Genomic DNA, 27177 nt, shown 5'->3' on the forward strand with positions numbered 1-27177 from the left:
AAACGTCCATGTCAGATGTAATACAGTAATTAATTTTGATCACCTGTGAACTTGCCATCCTTATCCATATATTCAAATAACCTAGAATTGAAAATGTTGAAAATGGAAAACTCAAAATGTGGAAAGGTAAAAGGCCAGTGTGTGTAATAGTCAGTCATACAGGTGTGTATTGTAAAAGGGATATGAAGATTCAAGTAGCAGTTAAATACATGTAAAGTTCTAAATGTACTTTCATTGTCTTCTTACTCTCTGAAAATTATACTGGGGTAGGCATCATATATATTCTGTAGTTCATGTAGTAAGTATTAAAATATATAAAAGCCCAGCCAGGATAGTCTCTCAATCATTTCAAACACAACTTTACATACTATTTTTGCTGTATTCTCAGGGTTAGTGTTTAAGCCTTTCTGAATCACATTCTGGGTGACCTGAAAATTGGACTGGGACTCTTGGGATTGAAACTGGGGCATTTCAGCCCAAAAACCAGGACAAGCTTTATATGTCATTTTTGAACAATGTGAATTATATTATACTTAATCCTTCATTTTCTTCAACTGTTTCAACTGATCATGAAGAAACACCATTATCTTTTTAAACTTTTCTATATAATCCTAATATAGTGAATCAGAAGTTAGATAATAGAACTGTGAGGCATAGTAGCCAGATAACTTAAGGATTTTTTAACAGAAGACAAATATAATACAAAAATATATAGATTTTCTAAGCTAAGAATATTATTCAGCCATAAGAAGAAAACAAATCCTACCATTTGCAACAACCTGGATGGAGCTAGAGAGTATTATGCTCAGTGAAATAAGCCAGGCAGAGAAAGACAAGTATCAAATGATTTCACTCATCTGTGGAGTATAAGAACAAAGCAAAAACTGAAGGACTAAAACAGCAGCAGAATCACAGAACCCAAGAATGGACTAACAGTTACCAAAGGGAAGGGACTAGGGAGGATGGGTGGGAAGGGAGGGATAAGGAGAAAAAGGGGAATTATGATTAGCACACATAATGTAGAGGGTGGGGCATGGGGAAGGCAGTATAGCACAGAGAAGACAAGTAGTGATTCTATAGCATCTTACTACGCTGATGGACAGTGACTGTAATGGGGTATGTGGTGGGGACTTGATAATGGGGCGAATCTAGTAACCACAGTGTTGCTTATGTAAGTGTATAGTAATGATACCAAAGTAAAAATAAATAAGATTATGTTATATATATACACACACACATATATATGTGTATATATATATGTCTATATCTCTTAAAAGGCCTAGAATATAGCATTACAATAAAAAAGATATAAATATACAGAGAAATCCTCATTCTTAATATAAGATAAAATGATTATTGGTAGCTGTACATTTTTTGAAGGCTCAGAATGAAAAGGTAAATAAGAGTGATGAAATTACTGCGTGCTAAGACTTTAGGAAGGCACTATTTAGAACATTATGACATAATTTATTCTTACAGCTTTCTGGCAATGGCCTGACTTTTGAACAAAAATTTAAAAGCTGTATATTATATGAAAATGAATACTGAAATAGATTGTTTTTATAGGTTTATTCTTTTACAAACCTAGACTGTGTTGCGTGTTATTGGAACATCCTGCCAAAGCACCTTTAAACATGTAGATAGTATCACCATCAGTAATAACAAGAAGTAGATGTGTGTATAATATACTAATCAAATTATTTTAGATAGAAAATGGCAGGATACTGTTTCTTAGACATCTGCTTTCTTTAGTGTATTATATTTTAAATTTTATGTAATATTTTATATATATACAGAAGTACATGTCATGTATATATATATATTATGAAGCATAATAATAAACCAAATACTCATGAATCTGCCATCTACTAAGTAGAACATTACAAGTATTGCTTTAATTATAGTTGTGCTCCTCCCCCATCTCATCATCCTGCCTCTTCTTAGGGTGTTTATTATTTAATTTTTTTCTTAAAATAGTTTCATATACTTTTCTAAACATCTCATTTAATTGTGCTTGCCTATGAACTTTTTAAAAGTATCACTCTGCATATTACTTTTTCACTTGATGTTATATTTCTGAATTCATGTTTTTTTTAGTCACTATAGTTCATTCACTTTCACTTAATATGTGTGTGTATGTACTCCCAATATGCTTATCCATTTTCCTGACCATGAACATTTTGATATATACCTACATTGAAGTACATGCATAGGAGAGTAATTGCCCCATTATACAGTATGGATATATGCATTTTCCAATTGTACTATAGCCTGTTCTCAAAGTTTTACTGCTTATTTATAAATGTACCTTCATTGTCTTCCTACTCTCTGAATTACTGTATTTTTGTTATACTGTCTTATTATGCAGTTCACCTTAAGAGTGAGAGAATTTTAGAATTTTCTCATAAAGACCATAAAAAGATAGAACTTCTACCATTACTGCTATATTATGTATATGGAAACAGGTGTAGAAAAATGGGTTAGTAATTCTTAATCCTTATAGGTGATAAAACAAACTTCTGAAGAGAGTCCCTGATATGCTACCATTTGTAGTATACTATGATTATTCTTTTTAAAGAAGCAAGCCAAATAATACCAATCCATTTAAGAAAAGATTTGCTATAGAAGACTTGGTGAAGGCAGCTATCTGCCTTATACACCTCTGTCTCCAGTGCCTGGCAAATAAATATTTATTTAAAAAATGAAAGGGTTCATTTTCCCCTTAAAATTTTACCAAAAAAAAAAGTTACAGGATTTTAAATTTAGGTGCTGTAACTTGCTCTGATGCTGATGAAGACCTAAAAGAGAACTAAACAGAAAATACTGATTTTTCAAAATTGATGAAATCCAGGTATGTCATAATTAGTGTAGATACTAGAATCAGTCCTTTAAACTTTAAGGCTGCTGCTCCCAATTTCTTCTCCTATTAATCCTTGGGGGTGGGGGAAACAGTGGTGACAGCACTAGTCACCTCCATGAAACAGGTTACGAACTGGCCAATTGGGGAGGAGAGAGGAAAGGGAATTACTGTGAAGAGGACCAGAGGCTCAGAGGAGAGGGATAGTTTTTTGAGCTAGAAAAGGTTTCCGTTACTGTCCACTCTGCTTCCCACCCTCCCCAGATAAACTTACACATGCATTTCTGAGTATTAGAATATTTTTGTACCTTAAAAATTCCAGTTTTAATCTGACATCAAATTTGGAAACCTGAGCCATCAAGGACTATAGAAGATAATGCTATTGGACTATGCAGTGCTACAGTGGGAGTTTTGAAAGTGCACCTAAGGGGGAAAAGTAAAAAGGTTCAATAAGTACCTTTATTTCTTCTGGTTCTGTAATACTTTCTTGTGTATCTTGTTCCTATTTAAATGCTATCCCCAAAGTTTTTAATGCCTTTTGAAATGTCTACCCTAGCACTATTCAGCAATTATTAATACCATAACTATTAATTTCCTTTTTAATTTCTCACTCTTTTCCACAGCCCTTCCCACCCCAGAGGTTTCCTGTTTCTTCACATTTAAACTACACAAATGTCCTCCTGCCTTGTCTGCCCACAAGGATTCTGGACTGTCTTTAAGAATTGAAATGTATCTTGCCCTGGTCTCTTCTATTCACCTTTGTAACCCCTCCTTCAAACCAAATCATCTGGATAAACCCTGTTCCTTAGGACATTGAAAAATTATTAGCAAGAAAAAAGAGCCATATAAAGCTTAATAGGCAGGCAATAATATAATCACTGTTGTAAGTTCGGCAAAGTTCTTTTATAACGTATTGTCAGATTTGTTCCCCACAATAATCAGGTGAAGGAGGCAGACCGAATGTAATTATCTCAATTGTGTAAATGAGTCTGGAATTTCAGAGAGGTAAAGTAACATGGCCAGGACTTAGATCCAGGTCCTTTGGCATTGATTGCCATTTTCATGCTCATTGCTCCTCAAGTTTGTCTTCACCTTAGAATCAAGAAAATATCTTTTTAAAAACATTGATATCTGGGCCTCATCCAAGACCCACCTAGAATTAGAGACTCTGCAGTGGGCCTTGGCATCAGTATTTTTAAAATTATACTTCAGTTGATTTTAATATGGAGCCAAAATTTATGATCACTATGCTGTACTCATACTTTACTGGTTTAGTATGAGATGAGTATGATGTGGGAAGAAAATGTATGTCCTCAAGAACAGTTTTTGCCAAAGAGTGGTCCATGGACCATGATTCACCTGGGGGAGCTTGTTTAACAATGCAGATTTCCCAAACTTCACTACTAGCTGAATGATTGAGAAATATGAATCAGGAGGTTCAACTATTTATAGATGATACCAACTCAGAGTCCATACATTTATAAAGGAGGCTAGTTAAAGTTTTGAATTTACAACTGTAGCTATCAGTTCATAGTCCATCTGTGCCATAAATGCATATCCAAAAGGGTTAGACTTGTTCTTTGAGACATCCAATATAAGTTATTAATGAAAATAGTTATTGTGCATTTGTAATAAGGGGGAAACCAGTGCTCAAAACTAATGTGGTGTCAATAGGCATGTGCAGAAACTAGAGTTAGTAAAATAAGAAGGAATAATAATAACATTTATTGCATTTATGAATCATATTATGCCTTACATGGATTATATCATCAAATCATTACAAAAATCTATGACATTGATTTTCACACTTACATAAAATGAAAGCAGAAAACCAAAAAAAAGAAAATAGAGCTACCAGCTATAATCACTGATTTTCTAAGGCATTTTGTCTTTTCTGACAAAATAGTTTTTAATAACCCAATCCCCTTGGATTGGGTCAGAATGACCACCAACATCAAATAGGTAATTCAAATGAAATTAGGCCCTAACACAAATGAAATAATGGATTGAAATTGTAATTGACAGTAGCAGGTTGAAGAATTGGTCAGAATTAAGTAATTAGGACAAGTGCACATGAATCAGACTTATAAAATGAAGCAAAAATTATCTATAAATACAAGATAGGAAAGGCTAAATTTGCATGAAGGTAGCAGAATGTAATCTGAGGTTGATTGTGAATTACAATGCATTAGAAGTGACATAGCACCTCTGAAAAATAATACTCATATCTCCTGAAATGAAGAGGTACAGCCTGTAAAATTCATGGAATAGTTACTGCATTAAACTCTGCATTGGTTAGGTCTTCATTTGCATAAGTGTTCTACTTTTTCCCTTTGTATTTGGTGGAGGATTGTATCAGTCAAGGTGTTGCTCTGGAAGGAGAGGGTTCCCTGCCCAGGGCATGTTCCTTATGAATTTGATGAGAGCAAATAAAGACAAGGGCAAGAAGTTGAGGGTTTAAAGAGGGTTTATTCTCATGGCAGTGGGTCTCAGTCTTTCCTTGCCCCCACTCTCTCGGCGGCTCTCCAAGCTCCCTGCTTCCACGCTCAGGTTTAATTCTCCGGGAGCACTGGGACTTCCCTGCTCTCTCCCTACTCTCCCTGGTCACTCACTATTTCCCTGCCCCTCTCACTGGGAGGAACTCTGTGGACAAATCTCTGGTGACTGGTGGTCACCTGACCAATTATGTAACCAGAACTGAAGGGAGAAGAGAATGGTTGTTTCCTCTTCATCCCTCCCCTGGGCCAGTACTCCTTTGACTGACCAGCTGCTCTGTCCCTAGTAAACATCCCAGAGATATGCAAATAGGCTTTTAAGTATATAGACAATGGGTGCTAGTAAGGCCAGGCAGGAATCCTGGTCAGAAACTCCCATTTGCTTCACATTAGGTAAGCTGAATTATGCCACAGTTACAAAAAACTTGAAAATATTAATGGCCTTTAATAACACCTGTCCAGCGCTTGTGCTCTGTGTGTATCCTAGGTGGTGAAACCTCTGTTCCACATCCTCTTCACTTCAAAGCCCAGAGTAGCCTTTTGTTGAACACTGCTGGTCATCATGGTAGAAGACATAAAGAAAATGATGAACTATGTACTGGTTCTTAAAGTTGCTACACAGAAATGAGATACAGCACTTCTGCTCCCATTTCACTGGACAAAGTAACTCACATATCTTTGGCTGACTTCAGTGGCTCAAGGAAGTTTATTTTTCCCTTTAGACAAGGAAGTGTATATTCATAGTACAAATTTGCCAGAGCAATGAATCTATATAACATTATACTACAATTTTTAAGGACAGCAGTGTTGTTTATTTGAATATAAGGAAAGAGACAATAAAATTACATGGGAAAATTTAAATATCAAAAAAACAGGTTGGTAGTGTTTGGGTTTGAAGAATTTCTTATCTCAACGGTGTGTATGCATATGTATATGTGTGTCTTGGTATTTTAGGGGTAATCTACTGGAATATGGGTGGTAGGTTGGTGGGAGGGGGAGGACCTCTTGAATTTTTTCAAAACCTAAAAGCCTGCCTTATAATCACTTAGTGTTACTACTAGGAAACCCTAAATGGATAATGATTCTGTATAATATCTTTTGAAGGTATACCAAATTAAGCCTAAATTTAAGCTAATACTATTATTTGGACAATTTAGCATTTATTAGGATTTAAATATTGTATCATCATCAGTGACCCAAAAATTTTATTGAGTACCTGGGTATAAATGATGCTTCTCCAAATGTTACACACAGTTACTGAAAATAAATGGTTCCATTTTGTCTAAGAAAATGCAGTCTAAATACAGAAAAAGGACAAAGACAATATTTTTGGACTAAGAAAAATTTTAAACTAATACTTAGAATTTGTTTCAAATATGCCATAACTTCCATTTATTTTCTGGCAGCCAAGTGGATGATCTTCAATTGAAGAATTACTGTTTAATTTATATTTTCATTTATAATGGGGTGTGGTATTTATCTTTCCTTGAACTATTTAGTTGAATTTGCCACAAGGGAAAAATTGTCTTCCATCACTTAGACCCTATAGATTTCTTTCCCTGTGATATATTAGGCGGTCATTATAATAAACAAGTAGAACATTTGGAAGCTAGAGAAGCTTTTTATTACAAAGAAATGTTACATTCACTGTTTGAATATAAAATGCTTCACATCTTTTACATAATATGAACCTTCATGCAGAGAAAGACCCAATTATTTTTGTTGAAATTATCTGATGAAATCATGCAGATTAAAGTTTAAAACAAAACTCACATTGAAAATGATTTTAAAACTGTGAAATTCAGTCTATTTTTGTACAAAATAGGAGTGTGAAGAAACTAAATGTACTGTACCAGTTTGACAATTAAATTTTTTTAGGAAATATGGCTTTAAAAGTTTCATTTTATACATAATCTATAAAAGTAATATAAAATGTTTATAATGGAATGTGAAAATAGAGAATCAGTAGGATAAAATAATCATAACTGATAACTTCAGGTTGTATTAATAGAGTGTATAGAGCACCTTGGGAAATTAAACAGTACAGTTGTACATAGGGTTCCTTTGAAAAGACTCACAATCTGTTATGAGAGACTAGACAACTGATAGAAATGTAAAATATATATAGTTAGTATCTGATAGGCCATTCAAAACCCTTCAGGTCTTGACTCAAGGCATGAAGAATAAGCAAATTTAGTTTATAATAGGGATTAGGTCACTGCTTCAGATTGTCAAAATAAAGATATTAAAGGTACAGAGATCACAGTCTCTAATGAGTTTTCTGGTCATTGGTACCTTGACTTACCATTTTTACTTTTTATCCCTTTTGACACTCCAGTCTTGTAAAGCCTCAATGGTTTTTGGATTTGTTAGAGAGCCACTGGGACAATGAATAAAACTGTTAGCATCACTTCTGCCTGTACCCCCAAGTCTCTATATGCCAAAAGATTAGTTTCCACACCCATTCAACTATTGGGACATTATTCTTTCAATGTCAAGTGAAAGACTAGAGTGATTAGAGCCAAATGGGGCTTCCTTTTAGACGACTTCTTGGAGGAGAATTTGAGAAAAATTTTAAAGAGGAAACATGATGCAGGGTGCGGAAGAATATGACTGTGTTCACTGGCAGAAAGACTAGATGGCCACTAAAATTATGCCCACCCATTCTCCTCCCATTCTTTGCTTATTGCTCTTTTTATGTTACAACCTGTAACCTTATTTAACCTAATGAAAATCTATCTAATGTTTTTAAAAATTTGTCATTGAAAAATATGAATAGATACCATCCTTTATGAACTTTCCTCTTCTCATTCCCAAAACAATGACAGGAACACCAACAAGTTTGTGGTCATTGAGCCAATCAAAATGGTAAAGGGGTTGCCAAGGAGGGACTTATTGGGTGATTATGCCTCTGCCTGTCTTGTTTGCCAAGGACATTTATATCCTGAAATTAGAGTTTAACAATGCACTTTTGATGACATGTTCAGGAAGAATGCCAGTACCTTTCTGTACAATGTGGACATTCTCCTTTCCACTGAGATCACTCAGTCAGCTTTTGGTCTTTGAAGAATCTAAATTTAGTTTGGACTTCTGTCTTCTATCTATTGCAAATCATTTATCCTTGGCACTGCTTTCTGTATACCCACAAAGTGGTGTGATGGATACTTTGAGTTCCTTTTCATGGTTCTTTTTATTATATTATCCTACAGAGAGAATTGGTTTCATTGTACTGTGCTGCTACTGTAGATGTTATAAGAAACTGTAATCTGCTCTTTGCTGAAGGAAAAAAAGTGAAGTATCTGGTTAATAATTACAAACTCAATCCCTTTATGTTTTCTTCCCAGATATTGTTTTTACTGTTATTTGTTTGGAATTAAATGGCTTCCCATTTTGTAACTGTTGTGTGCACTATAGCATACTTCTCTAGACCTGCACTGCTGTCTAACATACTAACCACTAGATGCATGTAGCAATTGAAATGTAACTTTAAATTAAGCAAAACTACAAATTCAGTTCATCATTTGTAATAACCATATTTTAAGTGCTCAGTAGCCACATGTGTCTAATGACTATTGATTTTAAACAGCACAGACACAGAACATATGATAACTATTATCACTATTAGTTGTATTAAATGTTTCTCTAATATCACTTTCTCCATTTATTTCTGGCCATGCACCTAACTTCTCCTCCATCTAGCTTCTAAACATTAGTATTGTCTGAGCTTCTGTCAAATTCAGCTATCTTCTCACAATACATATCCTTTTTTAATGAATTTGTTGTTGTTTTCTTGTACCTTTATCACTTCAGTGTAAATATATCACAGATCTGACTCTATTTTAGATCCAGTTCAGCTTTTTTAGCTGTTTGCTCAACAGCTTTGTATAATATCCTGTCTTTCACCAGTTCGAATTTCACATGTCCAAAATATCATTATTTTCTTCCCCCTAAATTCTCTTCTCCTACCATCATGACTGTGATATTCATCCATTTGCTCAGGCTTGAACCCCTGGAATAATATTTAGCTTTCCACACCCCATTATTCTCTGTATTTAATGAATCGGTAGTCCAGTTGTCTCATTCCTGGCTACATGTATGTCATGCATGTCTCCTCATTTCCTCTTCTACCATCATAACTTCAGTTCAAGCCTTGACTACCTGTTACATTTTCTGCTGACAGAGTATTCTGACAGATTTCCCTGTTTTTCTCCCTTCCAAATCCACAACTTCTTCCCATCATTTTCATTAAACATACTTTCAGTCACTTATTTCCCACTCTCAGACATCAGTATCAGAGTAAAGGTGCACACTCCTTCATCTTCCCTAGGGATGAAATGTCTGCTTGGTATGTCTAAGAAGATGCACAGCTTTGCAGTTTCATTATTTGAGGCATGAAACTAAAGTTACTCTTACAACAAAAGGAAAGCAATCATGAGAAAAGGAGCAAACAATGGCTATGGGAGTTGTTAGCTTGACTACAGAGTTTGAGCTCCTCTCCACTGCCCCACCAACACACAACATTCAGCATTCACATTGCTGTTTAACACCAACCAGGGCACTATGTGAGCTACCCTGACTTCAGCCTCTCCCAAAGGAAAGTCACAAGAAATTGTCAACTGACCAAGTTAAGTTCTTGCTACCCTGATGGAATGGGGCTTGAAAATAGACTATTGTTTAAAGCAAAAATTTTCTCCGACCTAGCACTGGTAGCTCTCTGCAATATGATCCCATGTTACTTCATAAGCTTTCTTTCCCACTGCATTCACCCCATATATCTCATGCTCTAGCCAAATTGGTCTGCTTACTCCTGATTGTGACTTGCTTTAGGGTGTTCACACAATCTGAAATGGTCTTTCCTCATCAAACTCAATTCCAGATTTGAAAGCTATTTTAGGCCAGCTAAACTATCATCTCCTCCAGAAGGTTACTCATTGGTTAACAAATCTGAACTTATCTCCTCCTTTATGGGATCTTTTGTTAGCAGTTATCTTGTCTACCTTGTACTATTATCCCTCCACTACTATTTTCTCCCCCGCTAAGTAATGAAATAATAATGACGAAGGGCCAACTTTATCTTTGATCACCCTATAGTATCTGGCAGTGAATTGCATTTAAAAGATACCAAAAGGTAAAAAACTTTTTTGTGAGTAGAATTGTGACTTGAGTAAATAAACAAGTGCATATGTGAATAAGAGTATAATAGTAACTCATTACATGAATTAATCACTCAAGCATATGAAGACATTTTGATAGCCTAATAATAGAATATGTGATGTATTCAGTATGAAATACCATTATCAAAGGTTTGCATACATGGATCATTTATTACTTGAGAACAAAACAATACTTTTTATATTATTTGTACAACTATGCTATAATATACTGAAGAGAGATGAAAATTTATATCAATTCCATTAAATATAATTATAACATTAGACACATACACTGTTTCTCTTCATACAATATTAATAAACTTATATGCTGTTCTTATGACTATTTATAATGCACAGTTGATGACAAATATTATTTTTACTGAGCATTATGACCTCCAGGTGCCTAAAACTTGTTGACAAAGTATGGAGCATCAGTGGTAACACAGGATAGAAATTTTTCTATGTATTCTGTAAAAACATCATTGCATCATTGTTTCACAGACAGGATAACTTATTATGATCTTGTGTGGGTGTATAGCTCATCTGTGGGAGATTGTTTCTGTGCATACTCAAGTGATCAAAATTGAAGAAACACTCCCCATTTTTGTGAATGTTGTCTAATTAGGAACTTGGTACATTTAAGTATGCATCACATGGTTTCTAGAAGCATTATGTGGAAAAGGATAAAAAAGAAATGCAGGTGTTATACTGCATGCATACTAAAAGCATGAGCTACTGAAGAGACTAACAGTAAATAGTGGTATAGCTCAAAGTCCAATTTTAAACATCTAAATTTAATCCTAACCTAAAAATAACTAGAAGGTTAGAGGTGTGTCTTCCCATATCATGAATAGGTTCAGAAAACATAGATTTCTCCATATTTGGTGCTATTTCCTTTTTTAAACTTGGAATATGATATTTTGGGAGAAGTTTTGGCCTTAAATGTTAATAAAACCCACAATTGAGAAGCAAATATTTTTAAGTCACATTTTAATGGAAAAAAATAACTTAATAATAAGATCAATCCCCTAAAGTACCTAGGGCCATTTAAATATTTAGCATGATAAATGAACTCCATAAAATTATAGTTTAACTAAACAGAACATAGTCTTAGTTACTATTTTTCTCCTGAATATAAAGTAGCAGGTTAATAGGCAGGTTTTGTGATGTCTGTTGTTTTGCTTTTGTTGTGTTGTGTTTGGCACTTTTTGAAAGCCTTTGGCTTTCAATAATGAACAGGCTGATCTGGCTGAAAGAACGTGGAGATACATTACATACAAGTACAAGCAGTTATTCAAAGTCACAAGCCATTAAAGAAAGAAATAAGTTTACTAAGAGGAAAAAAAGAAAAACCAATCAGTAAAAACACATAGCTCTGAGATGAGAACTGTTTAATGTGAGCCAGAAGATATTTTTAAATCAGTTTACTGTTTTATGGATTCTATATATTTGATAATTTTTTGTTTGATTTAGTTTGGCATTCTTCTATCACACAATATCCTAAAATATCCTAAAATAGATTGCATCTCAAAATACCAGCATTATCAAAATCATCTGGGGGGCCCCCACTCCAGATCTACTGAATCTCTGTTTCTATGGTTGAACCTAGGAATCTGCATTTTAATCCTCTTCCCAAGTGATTCTTAAATGCATATAGAACTAAAATCTGAAAATTACTGCCACAGCTTAATTGTGTTTGAGTGTAGTTTTATTGCTCTTACAGTAATGCCTTTATTTACTTAGCCTAAAGACCTACTTTTTCTAAGACCCAATTTAAAGTTACCTTTCCTGATTTTTTCTTAAGGCAGAGTTGTTTTCCTCCTTTGCTTCCCCACCCCTATGATCTGGCCTTTATTATAGTAATTGTGGGTATCCCAAATGTGTTAGTGCAGATTTAAGCTTTAATACCTTCACTTGTATAAATATGCTACAAATATCATGTGACAATTATCTCAATTTCTTTTACAGTTTACTTCTGCTTGTTTCAAGTAGTAAGACTTTAATTTTAATATTTGTATATGACAGTTGCTTAGATAGTAGAAAACCTTGGCCACTTCAGTCATCTGATGTATCTCCCTTAAACTTTGTCTTGAGGGGTCATGTCAGAATTGTCAATATGCATCAGTACTTCATTCTTTGAATAATTTTAAGATGAGGATTACAAACATAATCCTTTTAGTCACTGAGGAACATCAGTTGATGAAAGTTTTTACCAAGTGTGAAATTTGACTTGAGCAATGTATAGCACAACACAGTGGTTGTGATGAATTTCCATAAGAAATATTTTTAATATTTAAAAATTTTAGATAATTGACCTTTCACATGTTATTTTTGTGGCATTTAACTTCTAAAGTTATTGAAATCTAAAAGTTCATGGAGACTTTGAAATTTTACATATTTTAACAAATAAGTTACATATCTATCTCCTTAAACTACACTTCTTCAAGTCAGGACTGTCTTTTATTCATCTTTGTATCTTTAGCACAGTTAATTAATACTTGCTGAATCAAGGAAGAAATACTTCCACTCTTATTCTGTGAGGCCAGCATCACTCTAATACCAAAGCTTGACAAAGACAATACAAAAAAGAAAAATACAGATCAGTGTTGCTGATGGACATAGATGCAAAACTCCTCAACAAAATATTAGCAGACCATGTTCAAAAAATACATCAAAATGATCATCCATCATGACCAACTTAGGCTTGTTCCAAGGATGCAAGAATGGTACAGTATTAATAAATCATTCAATGTGATATGCCACATTAATAAAAGGAAGGATTAAAACCATATGATCATCTCATTAAATGCTGTAAAAGCATTTGACAAAGTTCAGTATCCATTCAGGATAAAAACTCAACAAAATAGGTTAAGAGGGAACATACCTCAATATAACAAAGAATATATACAACAAACCCACAGCTACCATCATACTCAATGTTGAAAAGCTGAAAGCTTTTCCTCTAAAATCAGGAACGAGACGAGGAAGTCACTTTTATTCAACATAGTACTGGAAGTGCTAGCCACAGCAGTCAACAAAAAAAGAGATAAAAGGCATCTAAATTAATAAGGAAGAAGTAAAACTGTCACTATTTGCAGATGACATGATACTATATATATAGAAAACCATAAAGACTCCACCAAAAAACTATTAGAACTAATAACTGGATTCAGCAAAGTTTCATTTCTATATGCTAACAACAAACTAGCAGAGAAATCAAGAAAATAATTCCATTTACAATTGTATCAAAAAGAATAAAATACCTAGGAGTAAATCTAACCAAGGAGGTGAAAGACCTGCACTCTGAAAACTATAAGGCACTGATGAAAGAAAATAAAAACACAAATCAAGGAAAATCTATCCCATGCTCTATTGTCAAAATGGCCATCCTACCCAAAGTGAATTATAGATTCAGTGCAATCCCTATCAAAATACCAATGACGTTTTTCAGTTACCTAGAGCAAATAATCCTAAAATTTCTATGGAACCACAAAAGAACCCGAATAGCCAAAGCAATCTTCAGAAAGAAGAACAGAGCTGGGGTTATCACACTCCTTGACTTCAAGCTACACTACAAAGCTACAGTAATCAAAACAGCATGGTACTGGCATATGAACAGACACATAGATCACTGTAACAAAATAGAGCACAGAAATAAACCCATACATACATGGTCAATTAATACATGATAAAAGAACCATGAATATACAATGCAGAAAAGACAGTCTCTTCATTAAATGGTCTTGGGAAAACTGTACAGCTACATTCAAGAGAATGAAACTGGATTGCTGCCTAACCCCATACACAAAAGTAAACTAAAAATGGCTTAAAGACCTAAATATAAGACATGAAACCATAAAATTCTTAGAAGAAAACATAGGCAAAAATCTCTTGAACATAAGCATGAGTAATTTTTTTCTGGACACGTCTCTGTGAGCAAGGGAAACTAAAGCAGAAGTCAACAAGTTGTACTGCATCAAATTCAAAAGCTCTGTACAGCAAAGGACACTGTCAACAAAACAAAAAGACTACTTATGGTAGGGGAGAATATATTCATAAAGGATATATTAGATAAGGGGTTAACATCCAAAATACATAAAGAGCTCATACAACTTATCATCAAAAAAAATAACCCAATTAAAAAATGGGCAGAAGACCTGAGTAGATGTTTGTTCAAAGAAGGCATAAAGATAGCCAACAGGAACATGAAAAGGTGTTCCACATCACTAATCATTAGGGAAATGCAAATAAACACCACAATGAGGTATCACCTCACACCAGTCAGAATGACCCCTATCCAAAAGAGAAGATATAACAAGTGTTGGCGAGGATGTGAAGAAATGGGAACCCTCCTACACTGTTGGTGGGAATGTAAATTGGTGCAGCCACCATGGAAAGCAGTATAGCGGTTCATCAAAATACTAAAAGTAAAAATACTATATAATCCTGTAACTCCACTTCTGGGAATTTACCTGAAGAAAACAAAATCTCTGACTTGAAAAGATATATGCACTCCTATGTTTATTTTTGCATTTTTTACAGTAGCCAAGACATGGAAGCAGCCAAAGTATCTATCAATAGATGAATGGATAAAGAAGATGTGGTACATGTACACAATGGAATATTATTCAGCCATACAAAAAGAAAAAATCCTGCCATTTGCAACAACATGGATAGACCTAGAGGGTATTATGTTAAGTAAAGCCAGGTGGAGAAAAACCAGTACCATATACTTTCACTTAAATGTGGAATCTAAAAACAAATGAACAGAACAACAATAGACTCATAGACACTGAGAAGTGACTAGTGGTTACCATGGAAGAGGAGTTGGGGTGTGTGGGTGAAATAGGTGAAGGGGATAAAGAGGCACAAAATCTCAAACATAACAGAAATTAATCACAGGAATGAAATTATAGCATAGAGAATGTAGTCAACAATTCTGTAACATCTACATTGACAGATAGTAATTATACTAGTTGGGGAGAGCATTTAATAATGTATGTAGCTATCAAATCACTATGTTGTATACCTGAAAGCAATGTAATATTTTATATCAACTACCTCAATGAAAAATTTTTAAATCTTGCTGATTCAAGAAGAAAAGTAATATATTATGCATTGTCCAGTTAGTTTATTATTCAATGTTAGTTTTTCAATATTATTCAATATTATTTTCACTATTACTAAATACATCCAAATGTATTTGGATGTATCTAGTATATTAAAATTCAGCATCAAACATATTAGTATATTTAATGACATTTACTCTTCACATCCATTGCAGTTATCTTTATAGATGCTCAAATTGCTTCATCTTTGTTCAGTGAGAATCTCTCATGTTGGCTTCTGAGTCCTACTGACACAATCCTCATAGTCTTTCATAGCTTCTTTCTATGTTGTGTCACAATATAATTTCAGCTTATCTTCTACCTTTCCTATACAAGATCTTGGATCAACCATATTCCAAAAAGGCCTGGAAAACAGTATTTGAAGAACATTAACTGCAGGGGGTTTGTTTATTGCTAGGTTTGTCATTTTTTCTATGCCTTTTCAGTGGGTGGTACTAAGAAAAATATACATACGTATATACATAATACATCAAGAGATTCTAGGGTTTCTTCTTAACTTCTTCTATATGTATTTACTTTTTTCCCCATGCTGAAATCACTTATCAATGACACCAAGAATGATAGAGTGATAGTATCACTTAATTGTTCAATTGCTTTGTCCTATAAAACACATGCAACAGCTTCAACAAAACAATAATAGACAACAATATACTACTACCGACAAACAATATGATTACTGAAAATAGTATAAGATTTTGTTTAATAGTTCTTTTTGTTATATTACACCAGGGATGTGCACATAAAGTATTATATTTTAGAGACACTTGAAATAGTTACTCTTTGTGATTACTATATCACTAGCAGAATATACATTTAGATCATACTTGTTTCCTTGAGGAGATCCTTTGAAGTTTGAACATTTAAGTGTATTCTCTGCTTCTGGGATGGTAGGTAAATAATGAATCTTGCATCCATTACATCTGGAGCAAGCTTAGAGGCAGCATGGGGGAATTGGGCAACTTCCCAGCTTACCCAAATCATCTCTTCCCAGTAGAACTGTGTTTATAGTTAATTCTATAAAATTGGACTCTTCCAAATTCAGATATAAGTACAAATATGCTTTCCAAATATAAATGTTTATTTATACCTTGGCTCCTCTGTACACATAATTCATATTTAATTATTAAGAATTGACTTTCTGTAAGTATATAGACATAGATATGACTGTATTTGTCAAAAAAAAAAAAAACTCCTTTGGCACAGAAGCTCTTCAGAATGGCAAGACCTGATCCTTAAGTACTTCTATTATTAGTTTATAAAATGAATCAGTCCTAAGATTAACCTTAAAAATTTTGCCCCTGATAAGAATGTGTACTTCTGACAAGGTATTTTGGTTAAATGGCATTTAAAATTTGTGAACAGGATTCCTTTTTGTTAAATTTAAATGCAGAGAGAAAAGTGAAATGCACTGTCATTCCTTGATATGTATAGTACTGTGGAACACGGATTTTTTTCGAAACTGGACAGCCAAGTAATAATTAGTTAACTTTATATCTTGAAGTAATTAGCTTTAAATTGTTAAATAATAATGAAGAACAGCAATAATTTATAGTTAAAATGTGTTTATCATTTACTCTATACCAGATACTTTGCTAAGCCATTTATCTCATTTTCTCACTTAATTCTCACAGCACCCTTACTCGGTTACTACTAATATCATGCCCATTTTATAAATTCCTTGAGGAAACTGAGCCATAGAAACAAAGTTTCAAAACAAATATCACTTTTCTATTTTACTGCCTATTTTAAGTGTAGTAACTGCAGGTAAAAAGACAATGGTGATTTTTAAAATTTTTTTGTAATTTCAGGGGCTCAAATTTAAGGCAAAAACTATAAATATGGCATTTATTAGCAGCATGTATCAATTGTAAATGCTTAGTACAAGGTATATTTAGCAGCTTACAGTAGCTAAAAATATAAAAGTATTTTTGATATTTTTATATGACTTGAAGTAAATATTAGTGTTTTTCTTAATATTCCAAACTATAGTAAATTAGTATGTGAAATGTTGGAAATATTTCAAAAATATCCATGTACCACATTAGATAGAAAATGTTTCCAATATTTGTTTTGCATCTATATAACCTATATTGTCTTTTAGTATGTGTGCTTAAAATTAGTAAAATTACAAAACACAATTAAGCAAAAATAAGAATATCCTTGTAACTGACTGTCAGAACTGGCCACTATGAATATTTGGGTATATAACATTCCAGATTTTTTCCCCATTCTTATTGCTGTTTTTCCTTGAATTTCAAGACTTTTCAAATTGTAGTACAATTTCTAAGAAAATATTTTAAAATGAATGTTTGATTTTTTTTAACAAATGTGTATGCTTCCTTTTTTTCAGGATTGTACTGTATATGAAACAGAAAATAAAATTCTTCATGTGGTAAGTATACTTGGATTGATTTTCATCTTAATTAGAAAATATTTCTTTGTTTAACTAGTAATTCAATAAAAAAATTACAGCATATAAAAAGGTAAGCCCTGTATGTTTCATAAGTACAAAAGAATCAAACCATAAATTGTATTATAACAATTCTATTGTATCTTAGAAAAATGTGGTACAGTATTTTAAGATTATATCATGTAACAAGGCTGGAATATAACAAAATAAAGAATCTAGGGAAAAGAGAATTTGAAATCAGCATTTTTCACTGTTCATCTGTGACAAAAAAGAGATCAGAGAAAAAATATTTGGTTATGTAACGGGTAATTCTCCTCTATCATCATTTGGATGAAATACTTAATAAAATAATCAAACTGCCTTTGCTCTGATTCTGTACTCATCAAACAATCTTCTGAATTTTTAATTTAGTAACATTTGTTTAGTTTATTTAACTAAATTAAAATTTTCATTTAATTAATTTAATTTAGTGAAATTTGTCTTTAATTTGATAGTATTTGTTCAATGAGTTAATGACTTCATAGATATTTTATTACTAGGAATGGAGTATGAGTATGTTATACTTTGTAGAAAGGCATCTCCTTTCTTATTTGTTAATGAACAAACAAGAATTTACAATTTTCTTTGTAAACCTATTTCTTGGTTGATGCTGATCTGCCCTAATAACTTCTTCACCTCCATTAGAAATAAGTTACAGCATAAATAACATTGAAAGAGTTTAGAAACGAATGCAGTATTATCCACTTTGGCAAGTAGCATTCTAGCTAGTGAGAATTTAAAGATCCTGTTTGATGGTGATCTAGATTGTGAATGGCAATAACCTATCAATTCAGCTCAGGAAGCACTTGTATTTTTCATGTTATCATTTCACTTCCCTTCCTGGTCTTTCTTTGCAAAAAATGGCCCAGCCTTCACTAGAAGGTTGTAGATTTGCATGTTAGTTTTATTACAGTAAAAATTATTTTTAAGAGTAATAAAATAGTGTACTATACCACTTGGAATATGATGCTGGAATACTTTCCTTAAACCAAAACTTTGAAAAAGGTATCTTTCCAGATTTCCTGTAGTATAGAAGAAAGCACTATGATTCTAAAGAACTCTCTGAATCCTAGTTCTATCCCTCTATCTCAGTGACCTTTCAAGTGATTTAACTATTTTTGAGATTTTTTTTAAAAGGTAAATTTTAAGTTAAAAAAGTTTATTGAGATATAATTGACCTGTAGCATTACATCCGTCTTAGGTGTTCAGTATAATGATCCAATATTTATAGAAACTTTGTTCTTAGTATGTAAAATGAGGATATTGTACCTTCCTAGTCCAATTATCTATAAATCTGATGACCTTCTTTCCATGTTATTTCCCATTTCTTTTTTATATGCACCAGAAAATTAAAAGACAGGTTTTATGTAGCATGTTTAGAATGAAATTGTGAGCTACTTTGAATGTTCTCCTTGTTTCTATAATACTTGAATATGTTTACTTATACAACTGAGTAGAGATTACATTTGGTTGAGATAATGAACAGAAACTGTCTCAGTCCAGACACAATCCTTGTATCTTAATTTTGACTGGAGGTTAGGGGAGGCAGTTGTCAAGAGGAAGGAGAACTTGCCAGTTATGAAAACCTGCTATATCCTAGGAATTCCACAGTCAATATAAGCTTGAAAGTATAGTTCAACACCTGGGCAAACTGAGATAGCTCAGGAAAGTTGTGAGGTGTGTCTTTTCCCAAAATAGGTTTCTATTTAAGGATGAGTAAAGAAAAAGGATGGGAAAGGGAAGAGGAAGTATCATCTTGTATATTAGAAGAAAATCCTCCCCCATGAAGTTTATTAAGAACATTAATGTTCTCAATAAGAGTCAAAAGAACATTGTTTGTATTAAAATAGAATAACATACTATAAAAAAGGTAAGACCACTATAAACAGTGCAAAATGAACTAAGAAACAGTCTGTAAAAGTAAGAACATGGAAATAGAAATTAAACCATGCTGGAATAAATAAAAAGCAGATTGGATGTTGTAGACAATTGACACAATAAGGCACAGAATAAACTTTAATGATACATGTTTAGTAAACTAATAAAAGGACAAAAAATGAGAGAAGAAAATGGCTATACAGGATAGATTATAGTTAACCCACCTTCAACAAATTATTAGTTTTTGAGGAAGAAAACAATAGGAAACAAAGATGTAATGGAATGATTTAGGAATAAAAATTAGGAAATTTGAATTACTTAACAGTCAGAAAATGGAAAGGTTGCAGTTTCAAGATATTTTCTGGTAACATTTTACAATTTCTATGGCAATAAGCAACTTTACATTCATTCAACCAGTGGGAAGAAAAAGATGAGTGGTTTTGACTTCAAAGAAATAAAAATTAGATTATATTCAGATGTCTGCTCTGAAACCATAGCTACCAGAAGATAATGGAACAAAATCCAAAAAATTTTTAAGAAAAGTAATGACCAAAAATGTTTGTATCTAAATTATCATTCCTATGTGAAAGCATATGTGAAAACAATATTTTCAGATCAGCAAGGTTTCCAAAGTACCTTCCTGAAAAATATATTTGAATAAGTTTACCAAATAAATGAAGCAAAGTTGAATTCCAGAATGGGAAAGTTGTTGTAGCAAAGGACTAGAGGTGAACAGTGGACCAGATGAGGTGATATCTTAATTCGTTCACACTCCTGTAACAACAATACCATTGACTGGGTGGCATAAACAACAAACAATTCTCACAGTTCTGGAAGCTGGGCACCAGCAGATTCAGTAGGTAGGGAAGCCCCATTTTCTGGTTGATACAGAGTCTTCACATGTTGGAAGGCATGAGTGAGCTCCCTGGGGTCTCTTTTATAAGTATACTAACCCCATTCAAGAGGACTGCACTCTCATGACCTAGTCATCTCCCAAGGGCCCACTTCCTAATACCATCACATTAGGGATTATAATTCAGCATAGGAATTTATGTATTATTTGCAATATGCCTCAGACACTATTTTAAGTGCTCTGTATAAACTAACCCATTTGGTCCTCCCAGTAACCTTATGAGGTAGTTTTTATTTCTGTCATCTCTATTTTGAATATAAGGAAACTGAAGCACAGATAGTTTAGGTGACTTTCCTGAAGTGACACAATTGGAAAGGATTTGAGACAGGATTTTAATGTAGGCAGTCTGGCTCCAGAGTCCATATTTCTATACTGTCTTGGGAATCTAGTTTAAAAAATAAATTGTAAAACACAGTAACATTTTCTAGAGAAAGTTACTATATTTAGCATCATATAATGAAAAATAGGAAATAATAGGGTAAAACTTCAATAAATTATGGTACATTCACAAGATGAAATGTTTACTATTCAGACTTACTATTTGATATTATGTTTGTGAATATATAATTTATGAATAAATTATATTTGTGAATATACCTAAAATATTTATGTGCCGGTGTTAAAGGAAAGATTCTAAATGATAATGTTAAGTAAAAAACACATTAAAAGCATTATAAATACAAAATAAATCATCACTCATGAAAATTGAAAAAGAAAATATTCTGTACTAATATTTATTGTGTTTGCCTGGTAAAAACCCTGGTTTTTTGTTTGTTTCAAATATCTTCCCAATTTTCCTCAGTTTGCATTGCTTTTATAATGAAAAATTATTAAAATATATATTTATTCTATTATATTTATAATCCTGATGGCTTTTAATGGTTGATTTTATGGTATATGTAGTGAAATAGTCATAAGTGTCTTGGACAATCCTTAGGCTAGATTTCCTGTTCACCTTAGTTATCTTAAAAATGGGAGAGAGTTGTTTATGAATAAAATCAGAAAGTAGTAGACTCTGAAGTCTAAAAAGCCACGTAGAAAAGAAGGTTGGCAGGTTGCTTGCAGTGGTGGACAGAGGCACCTTTGAATGTGAAATGTAAGAATGGATAAAGGAGACTGGACAGCTTGGATTTCCTTGGTATTTGCCACTAAATATAATGGAACAGATGGCAGAGGGCAACCATAAAGGACAAAAGGAAATGCACATAATCAATGTATATACATCTGAATGATTGTTGACTAATGATAAATAGTAATATATTTTACCTCCATTGATCTGATATTTCCCTCTCAGGCTTTATGCCTGATTTACACATTCCCTGGCATGTTGGCACCCATCTGTTTTTGCTCAGCACAGATTCTTGTTTTATATGGTGAGTCAGTTACAGAGAATCTGGAGTTCTCCCCAGTTTTGTACTGTATTTTCTCCCCACTCACACTCTTCACTACTCTTTGAATCTGGGGAGAGAAACACACCTGAGAAACCTTTTCAGACCTTGTGCTTTAGCTGACTTTGATTGTCACAGCCCTGCTGCTCTCAGTGGTAAGCCTGGAACACTTGGCAGCTTTGATAAACTCATAGAAATCCCAGGCCAGGAATGATCATAAAAGTTATATTGTTTATATCAGATAGTACTGAACTCAAGTACACCTTTTACATTAACAGATGATATGTTCCTGTATACAATTGCTTCATACTAACATTTCGTCCCCATTATTTTTATAAAGATAATGGGAGGAATAAATATATACAATACACATTTCTATTTTACTGTTAAGGAAGTGTTTTAGTTTTGTAGTAATTTACAGTTTACAGCGCATTCGCATAAATACTCTCTCTTCTCTGTCTTCCTCTTTTTCTCCTCTTTTCTTTCCTAGCTTTTTTTTTTTTTTTTACTTATTCAGGTTTGGTCATGAATTATGCTTACTTTGGCATGTTAACTATTTGTTTTATTTCATAAACATTCTGTGTAAATTTTTCCTTTCTTTAAATGTATGAGTTCTTTACTCTTAAACTCCATCTGGGCTAAAATTATTGTACCTTTTCGGCTACCTAAAAATGGCTAAAACTGCACAGAATTAATATTTAGGTCTAAGAGAAGAGCCTAGAGAAAATAAAGAGCTCATTTGAGACTTTGCCTCACCGTCTATATCATACTGTCTGTGCAAGTATAGCTCTCCTCTCCTAATCCCCAAAATTTTGAGGATGTGAGTACTAGGGTAGCAGCATGCCCCATAATAAAATAAAAGTGATCATATTAATACATTATCTTAAGAGATTTCTTAAAAACAGTGACACTCTAATGACTTCATACAAATAATATTTTTACAGCCTTCAGAAGGTTCCTGATGCTGTGAAAAGGCATTTTTGTCAATTATAGCTAGACTCTTCTTTTTCTTAGTATTTTTTAATTGAGGTACCATTGATATACAATCTTATATTGGTTTCAAACATACAACACAGTGATTCAACAGTTAGCCATTTTATTAAATCCTTACCCCCACTAGTGTGGTTACTATCTGTCAACATAGAAAGATGTTATAGAATCACTCACTATATTTTCCATGCTGTACTACTATCCCCATGACCACCTTACATTATGATTGAGAATTCTTGTGCCCCTGTATCCCCTTCACCCTCCCCATCCACCTACCTCAACCCCTCCCCTGTGGTAACTGCTAGTCATTTCTCACTGTCTATGAGTCTACTGTTCTTTTATTCATCTGTTTTGCTTTGTTTTTATATCCAACAAATAAGATCATCTAGCATTTGACCTTCTCCACCTGGCTTATTTCATTGAGCATAATACTCTCTATATCCATCCATGTTGTCACAAATGGCAGGATTTCTTTTTTATGGCTGAATAATATTCCATTGTGTATATGTACCACATCTTCTTTATTCATTCATTTATTGATGGACAGTTAGATTGCTTCCATATCTTGGCTATTGTAAATAATGCAGTGATAAGCATAGGGGTACATATATCTTTTCAAATCAGGGGTTTTGATTTCTTCAGGTAAATTCCTAGAAGTGGAATTACTGGATCAAATGGTGTTTCTATATTTAGTTTCTTGAGGAACCTCCACACTGCTTTCCACAGTGGCTGCACCAGTTGATATTCCCACCAAAAGTGTAGGAGGGTTCCCATTTCTCCACATCCTCACCAACACTTGTTATTTCTTGTCTTTTGGATAGTGGCCATTCTAACTGGTTTTAGCTAGACTCTTCTTAAAGCTGTGGTCTTGGGCTATTGTAAACTCAATTTTTTGCATGGTAGACATTTTGGTCATAACTGTAGCATTTGAGCATATAAATTATGGTCAATCTCACTTAAACATGAATTCCAATACTGAATTTTGTAGATGGAAAGCATCAAGATGTTTATTTCATAAAGTTGGTGTGACCCTTCTATTTTAGGCCCCTTCAAGAAGCATACTAACACTATTACTGAAGAAGGCATTGATTTCTTGATTGTTGTATTAGATTATCTTCAGATTTTGACACTTTGATGTTAATTCCCTTATAAACCATTTTAACTGGAACTTAACTTCTTCACTGATGTCCCATGAAGGTAAGGAAGAAATCCAGATAGAATAGGATGGAGGTAGAAAATGTTTCTTCCCTGGGACAAAAAGAAAGCATATATATATATATATATATATACATATATACTAAACGGAATGTGGCCACACATAATGAATTAAAATAATCTGGTTTTAGTGGCTATTATTGTGATTTGGATAGACAATATATATGTCAGTTTATTTATATGGGTGTTCTTGCTAACATTGCATTTGTTGAACATATGCCTTGTAAAATGCTTTCATATTCAGACTGACTCTGTACAATCCTTGTTCTCAAATCACATTTTTTTTTATTATGGAGTCCAGTGAGGCTTAGTAATGTGTAAGTGTCCCAATTTGTGAGTTAAAAGATTTGAGGTCCTGACCCCATTCTGGCACTTACTGTGAAAAGTTAGCCTCTCTGATTAAGTTGGGGGATTAGAGTATCTGATTTCTAAGGCATAACTGCCATAATTCTTTGGTGACTAATACACAAAATAATTACAAAACAGTATGACCACATAAAATGATAAACTGAAGGACTGTCTTCATCTGAGACCATTCTTTTTCTGATCAAAGATACTATCAATTTTTTCAAAAACTACGGTTATATTCGCTGTTAATGTAAGGATTTCTTCAGCAAGGTAATTGAACCAGTCTGGAGACAGAAATCACACAGTAACTTAAATATAGGATGTTCAATCTAAATAATGATTAAACTATGATAGAAGAATATACAGATGTAGAGACTCTAAGCTATGCCCTAGGACTCGGGAGACAGTTTGTAGGTGGATGTCTTCTCCCAGGCTGAGGGTAAGAACTCGTGGAAGCATAGGGATGCAGCTCCTCTGGCTTGCCCTAGGTCAGAGCTGGTCCATAGTTGCCAGGCAATTAGGAAACAACCTTTTAGGATGCAGATCAAGTGATGCTGGTAGGCAGGCTCACAGAGAGAGTGGAGTGCTGCTATGGGTATGAGGTTGAGAGGGCCACAGGATGGTGATCACTGAACCCAGGCTGAGGCTGCGAGGTCACTGAAGGGCTGCATGGTCTGGGAACCACTGGATGTCCCCACATACATGTGTCCAATGATGGATCATGCAGCAGGAGCAAGACAAAGCAAAATGCAGTGCAAGGGAACCTGGAAGACAAACCACCTTTCCCCTGTGATGTCCCTCCAGTGCCCTCTACTGACAAAAACTTAACATTGTACTCACTGTAAAGCAGAAATACTTGAGGAGTCCTGTCCATTATCACAGAGCAAGCACTGAAGGGTGAACTTGGAGCTGAGAGCCAATAAATTTATAACTTGCACAGTGCAATTATCTCTTTTCTCCATAAAACCACACATGGCAATTTTTAAATTCTCAACTGGAGTGAAACCATTGCTCCCAGGTCTCTGCTGTTTGTTCCCTACTTGCCTATAAACTATATGTATAGTGCCTAGATTTTCCAGAAGTTCATCCAATTATATTAAACTGCTTCACTTTTGCTACTGGAGTCTAATGTAAAATGAAATCATCTTCCAACTAACCTGTATCTTAGTGAAGCCACTGATAGGTCCAGACCCTTGTTAGTCTTGAGCCTAGAAAGTAGTGTGCCTTCTAATGAGTGCTCTCTCATCTTCCTGGGGTCCCACTGAAAGCCTGCCTGGCTCTGTTTCCTGCCCCTGAGAGAGCAGGCAAATAGAAGGGAGATTTTCCCAGATCAATTTCTGGTTTCCAGCAGACTATTTCCTTCTCAGAAATCAGAGGAGTGGTGAGCCTCTTGTCCCAACTTTAATTCAGACCAGATGTCTCAGAAAAGTAGGTGGAAGTGCCATGGGTCCACCTCTTGTTGGTAAACATTAGGGACTAATGTTCTTACTGTTCGGTACGGACATCTTAGATGATTATTATTTTTAAATGTTATTGCTTCTTTTCAATTATAGGGAATGCAAAGGCAGCATGCTTAATGTCAGTGATGTTAAGAACAAAGCCAAATAAACACATTAGCTAAAACACCGTCCCAGGTTGTGAAATTTAAGCATAGTAGTTTGCATTTGGATCATGTAGCAGATGCTCACTGATTGCTGAATGAATGAATGGCTTAATGAAGCAGTTGTGGTGGCAGGGATTATGGTTTATTTTCATTTTGTTAATTGTTTTGTTGTGTTTTTTTCCCCATCATCACTCTGAAACCTAAAGGAATTGCCATTTTCTAGTAGGTCTTGTTGGAAGAAAATTCATATGACCTTTATTGAAACGATAGTAGCTTTCTGAGGCTATTTGAAACTCTTAATCTTTACTGTATACAAATGAAATTTTTACATTGGGTTAAAACTGAAATTTTGTTCTATTATATGAGGTTTAAAAAATTGTTTCTTCTTCAATTGTCTTTACTTACAATAAGCAAGAAATTCTTCCTGCATTGGAGAATATGCATATAGGATAATACTTTGAATTTTGAAATGTGATGGTTAGGGAACCATCATAATTAGCAGTGCAAAATTGCTAGTTCAACAGATATCTGGCAAGTATTAAGATAAAGAATACAGCTGACCCCTTGAACAACATGGGTTTGAGCTACACAGGTCCACTTAAACATGGATTTTTTTCAGTAATTGGAAAATTTTTTGGAGATTTACAACAATTTGAAAAACCATTTTCTTTTCTCTAGCTTTATTATAATAATACAGTGCATAATACATATACCATATAAAATATGTGTTAATCTACTGTTTATGTTATTGGTAAGGCT

General features: G+C 33.8%; 1 protein-coding gene across 5 annotated transcripts in view; it reads left to right on the top strand.

Moving 5' to 3' along the window:
- The window catches only part of CNKSR2 (connector enhancer of kinase suppressor of Ras 2), a 257408-nt gene that overhangs the window by 85232 nt on the left and 144999 nt on the right, over positions 1-27177 (top strand). For all 5 annotated transcript variants that reach the window (XM_036912833.2, XM_036912835.2, XM_036912832.2 and 2 more), the window contains exon 5: positions 17985-18026. In XM_036912833.2, the coding sequence (XP_036768728.1) occupies positions 17985-18026 (42 nt within the window). The remainder of the gene's footprint in view (positions 1-17984; positions 18027-27177) is intronic.

This window comes from Manis pentadactyla, chromosome X (assembly GCF_030020395.1).
Source record: "Manis pentadactyla isolate mManPen7 chromosome X, mManPen7.hap1, whole genome shotgun sequence".
Taxonomy (NCBI): Eukaryota; Metazoa; Chordata; class Mammalia; order Pholidota; family Manidae; genus Manis; species Manis pentadactyla.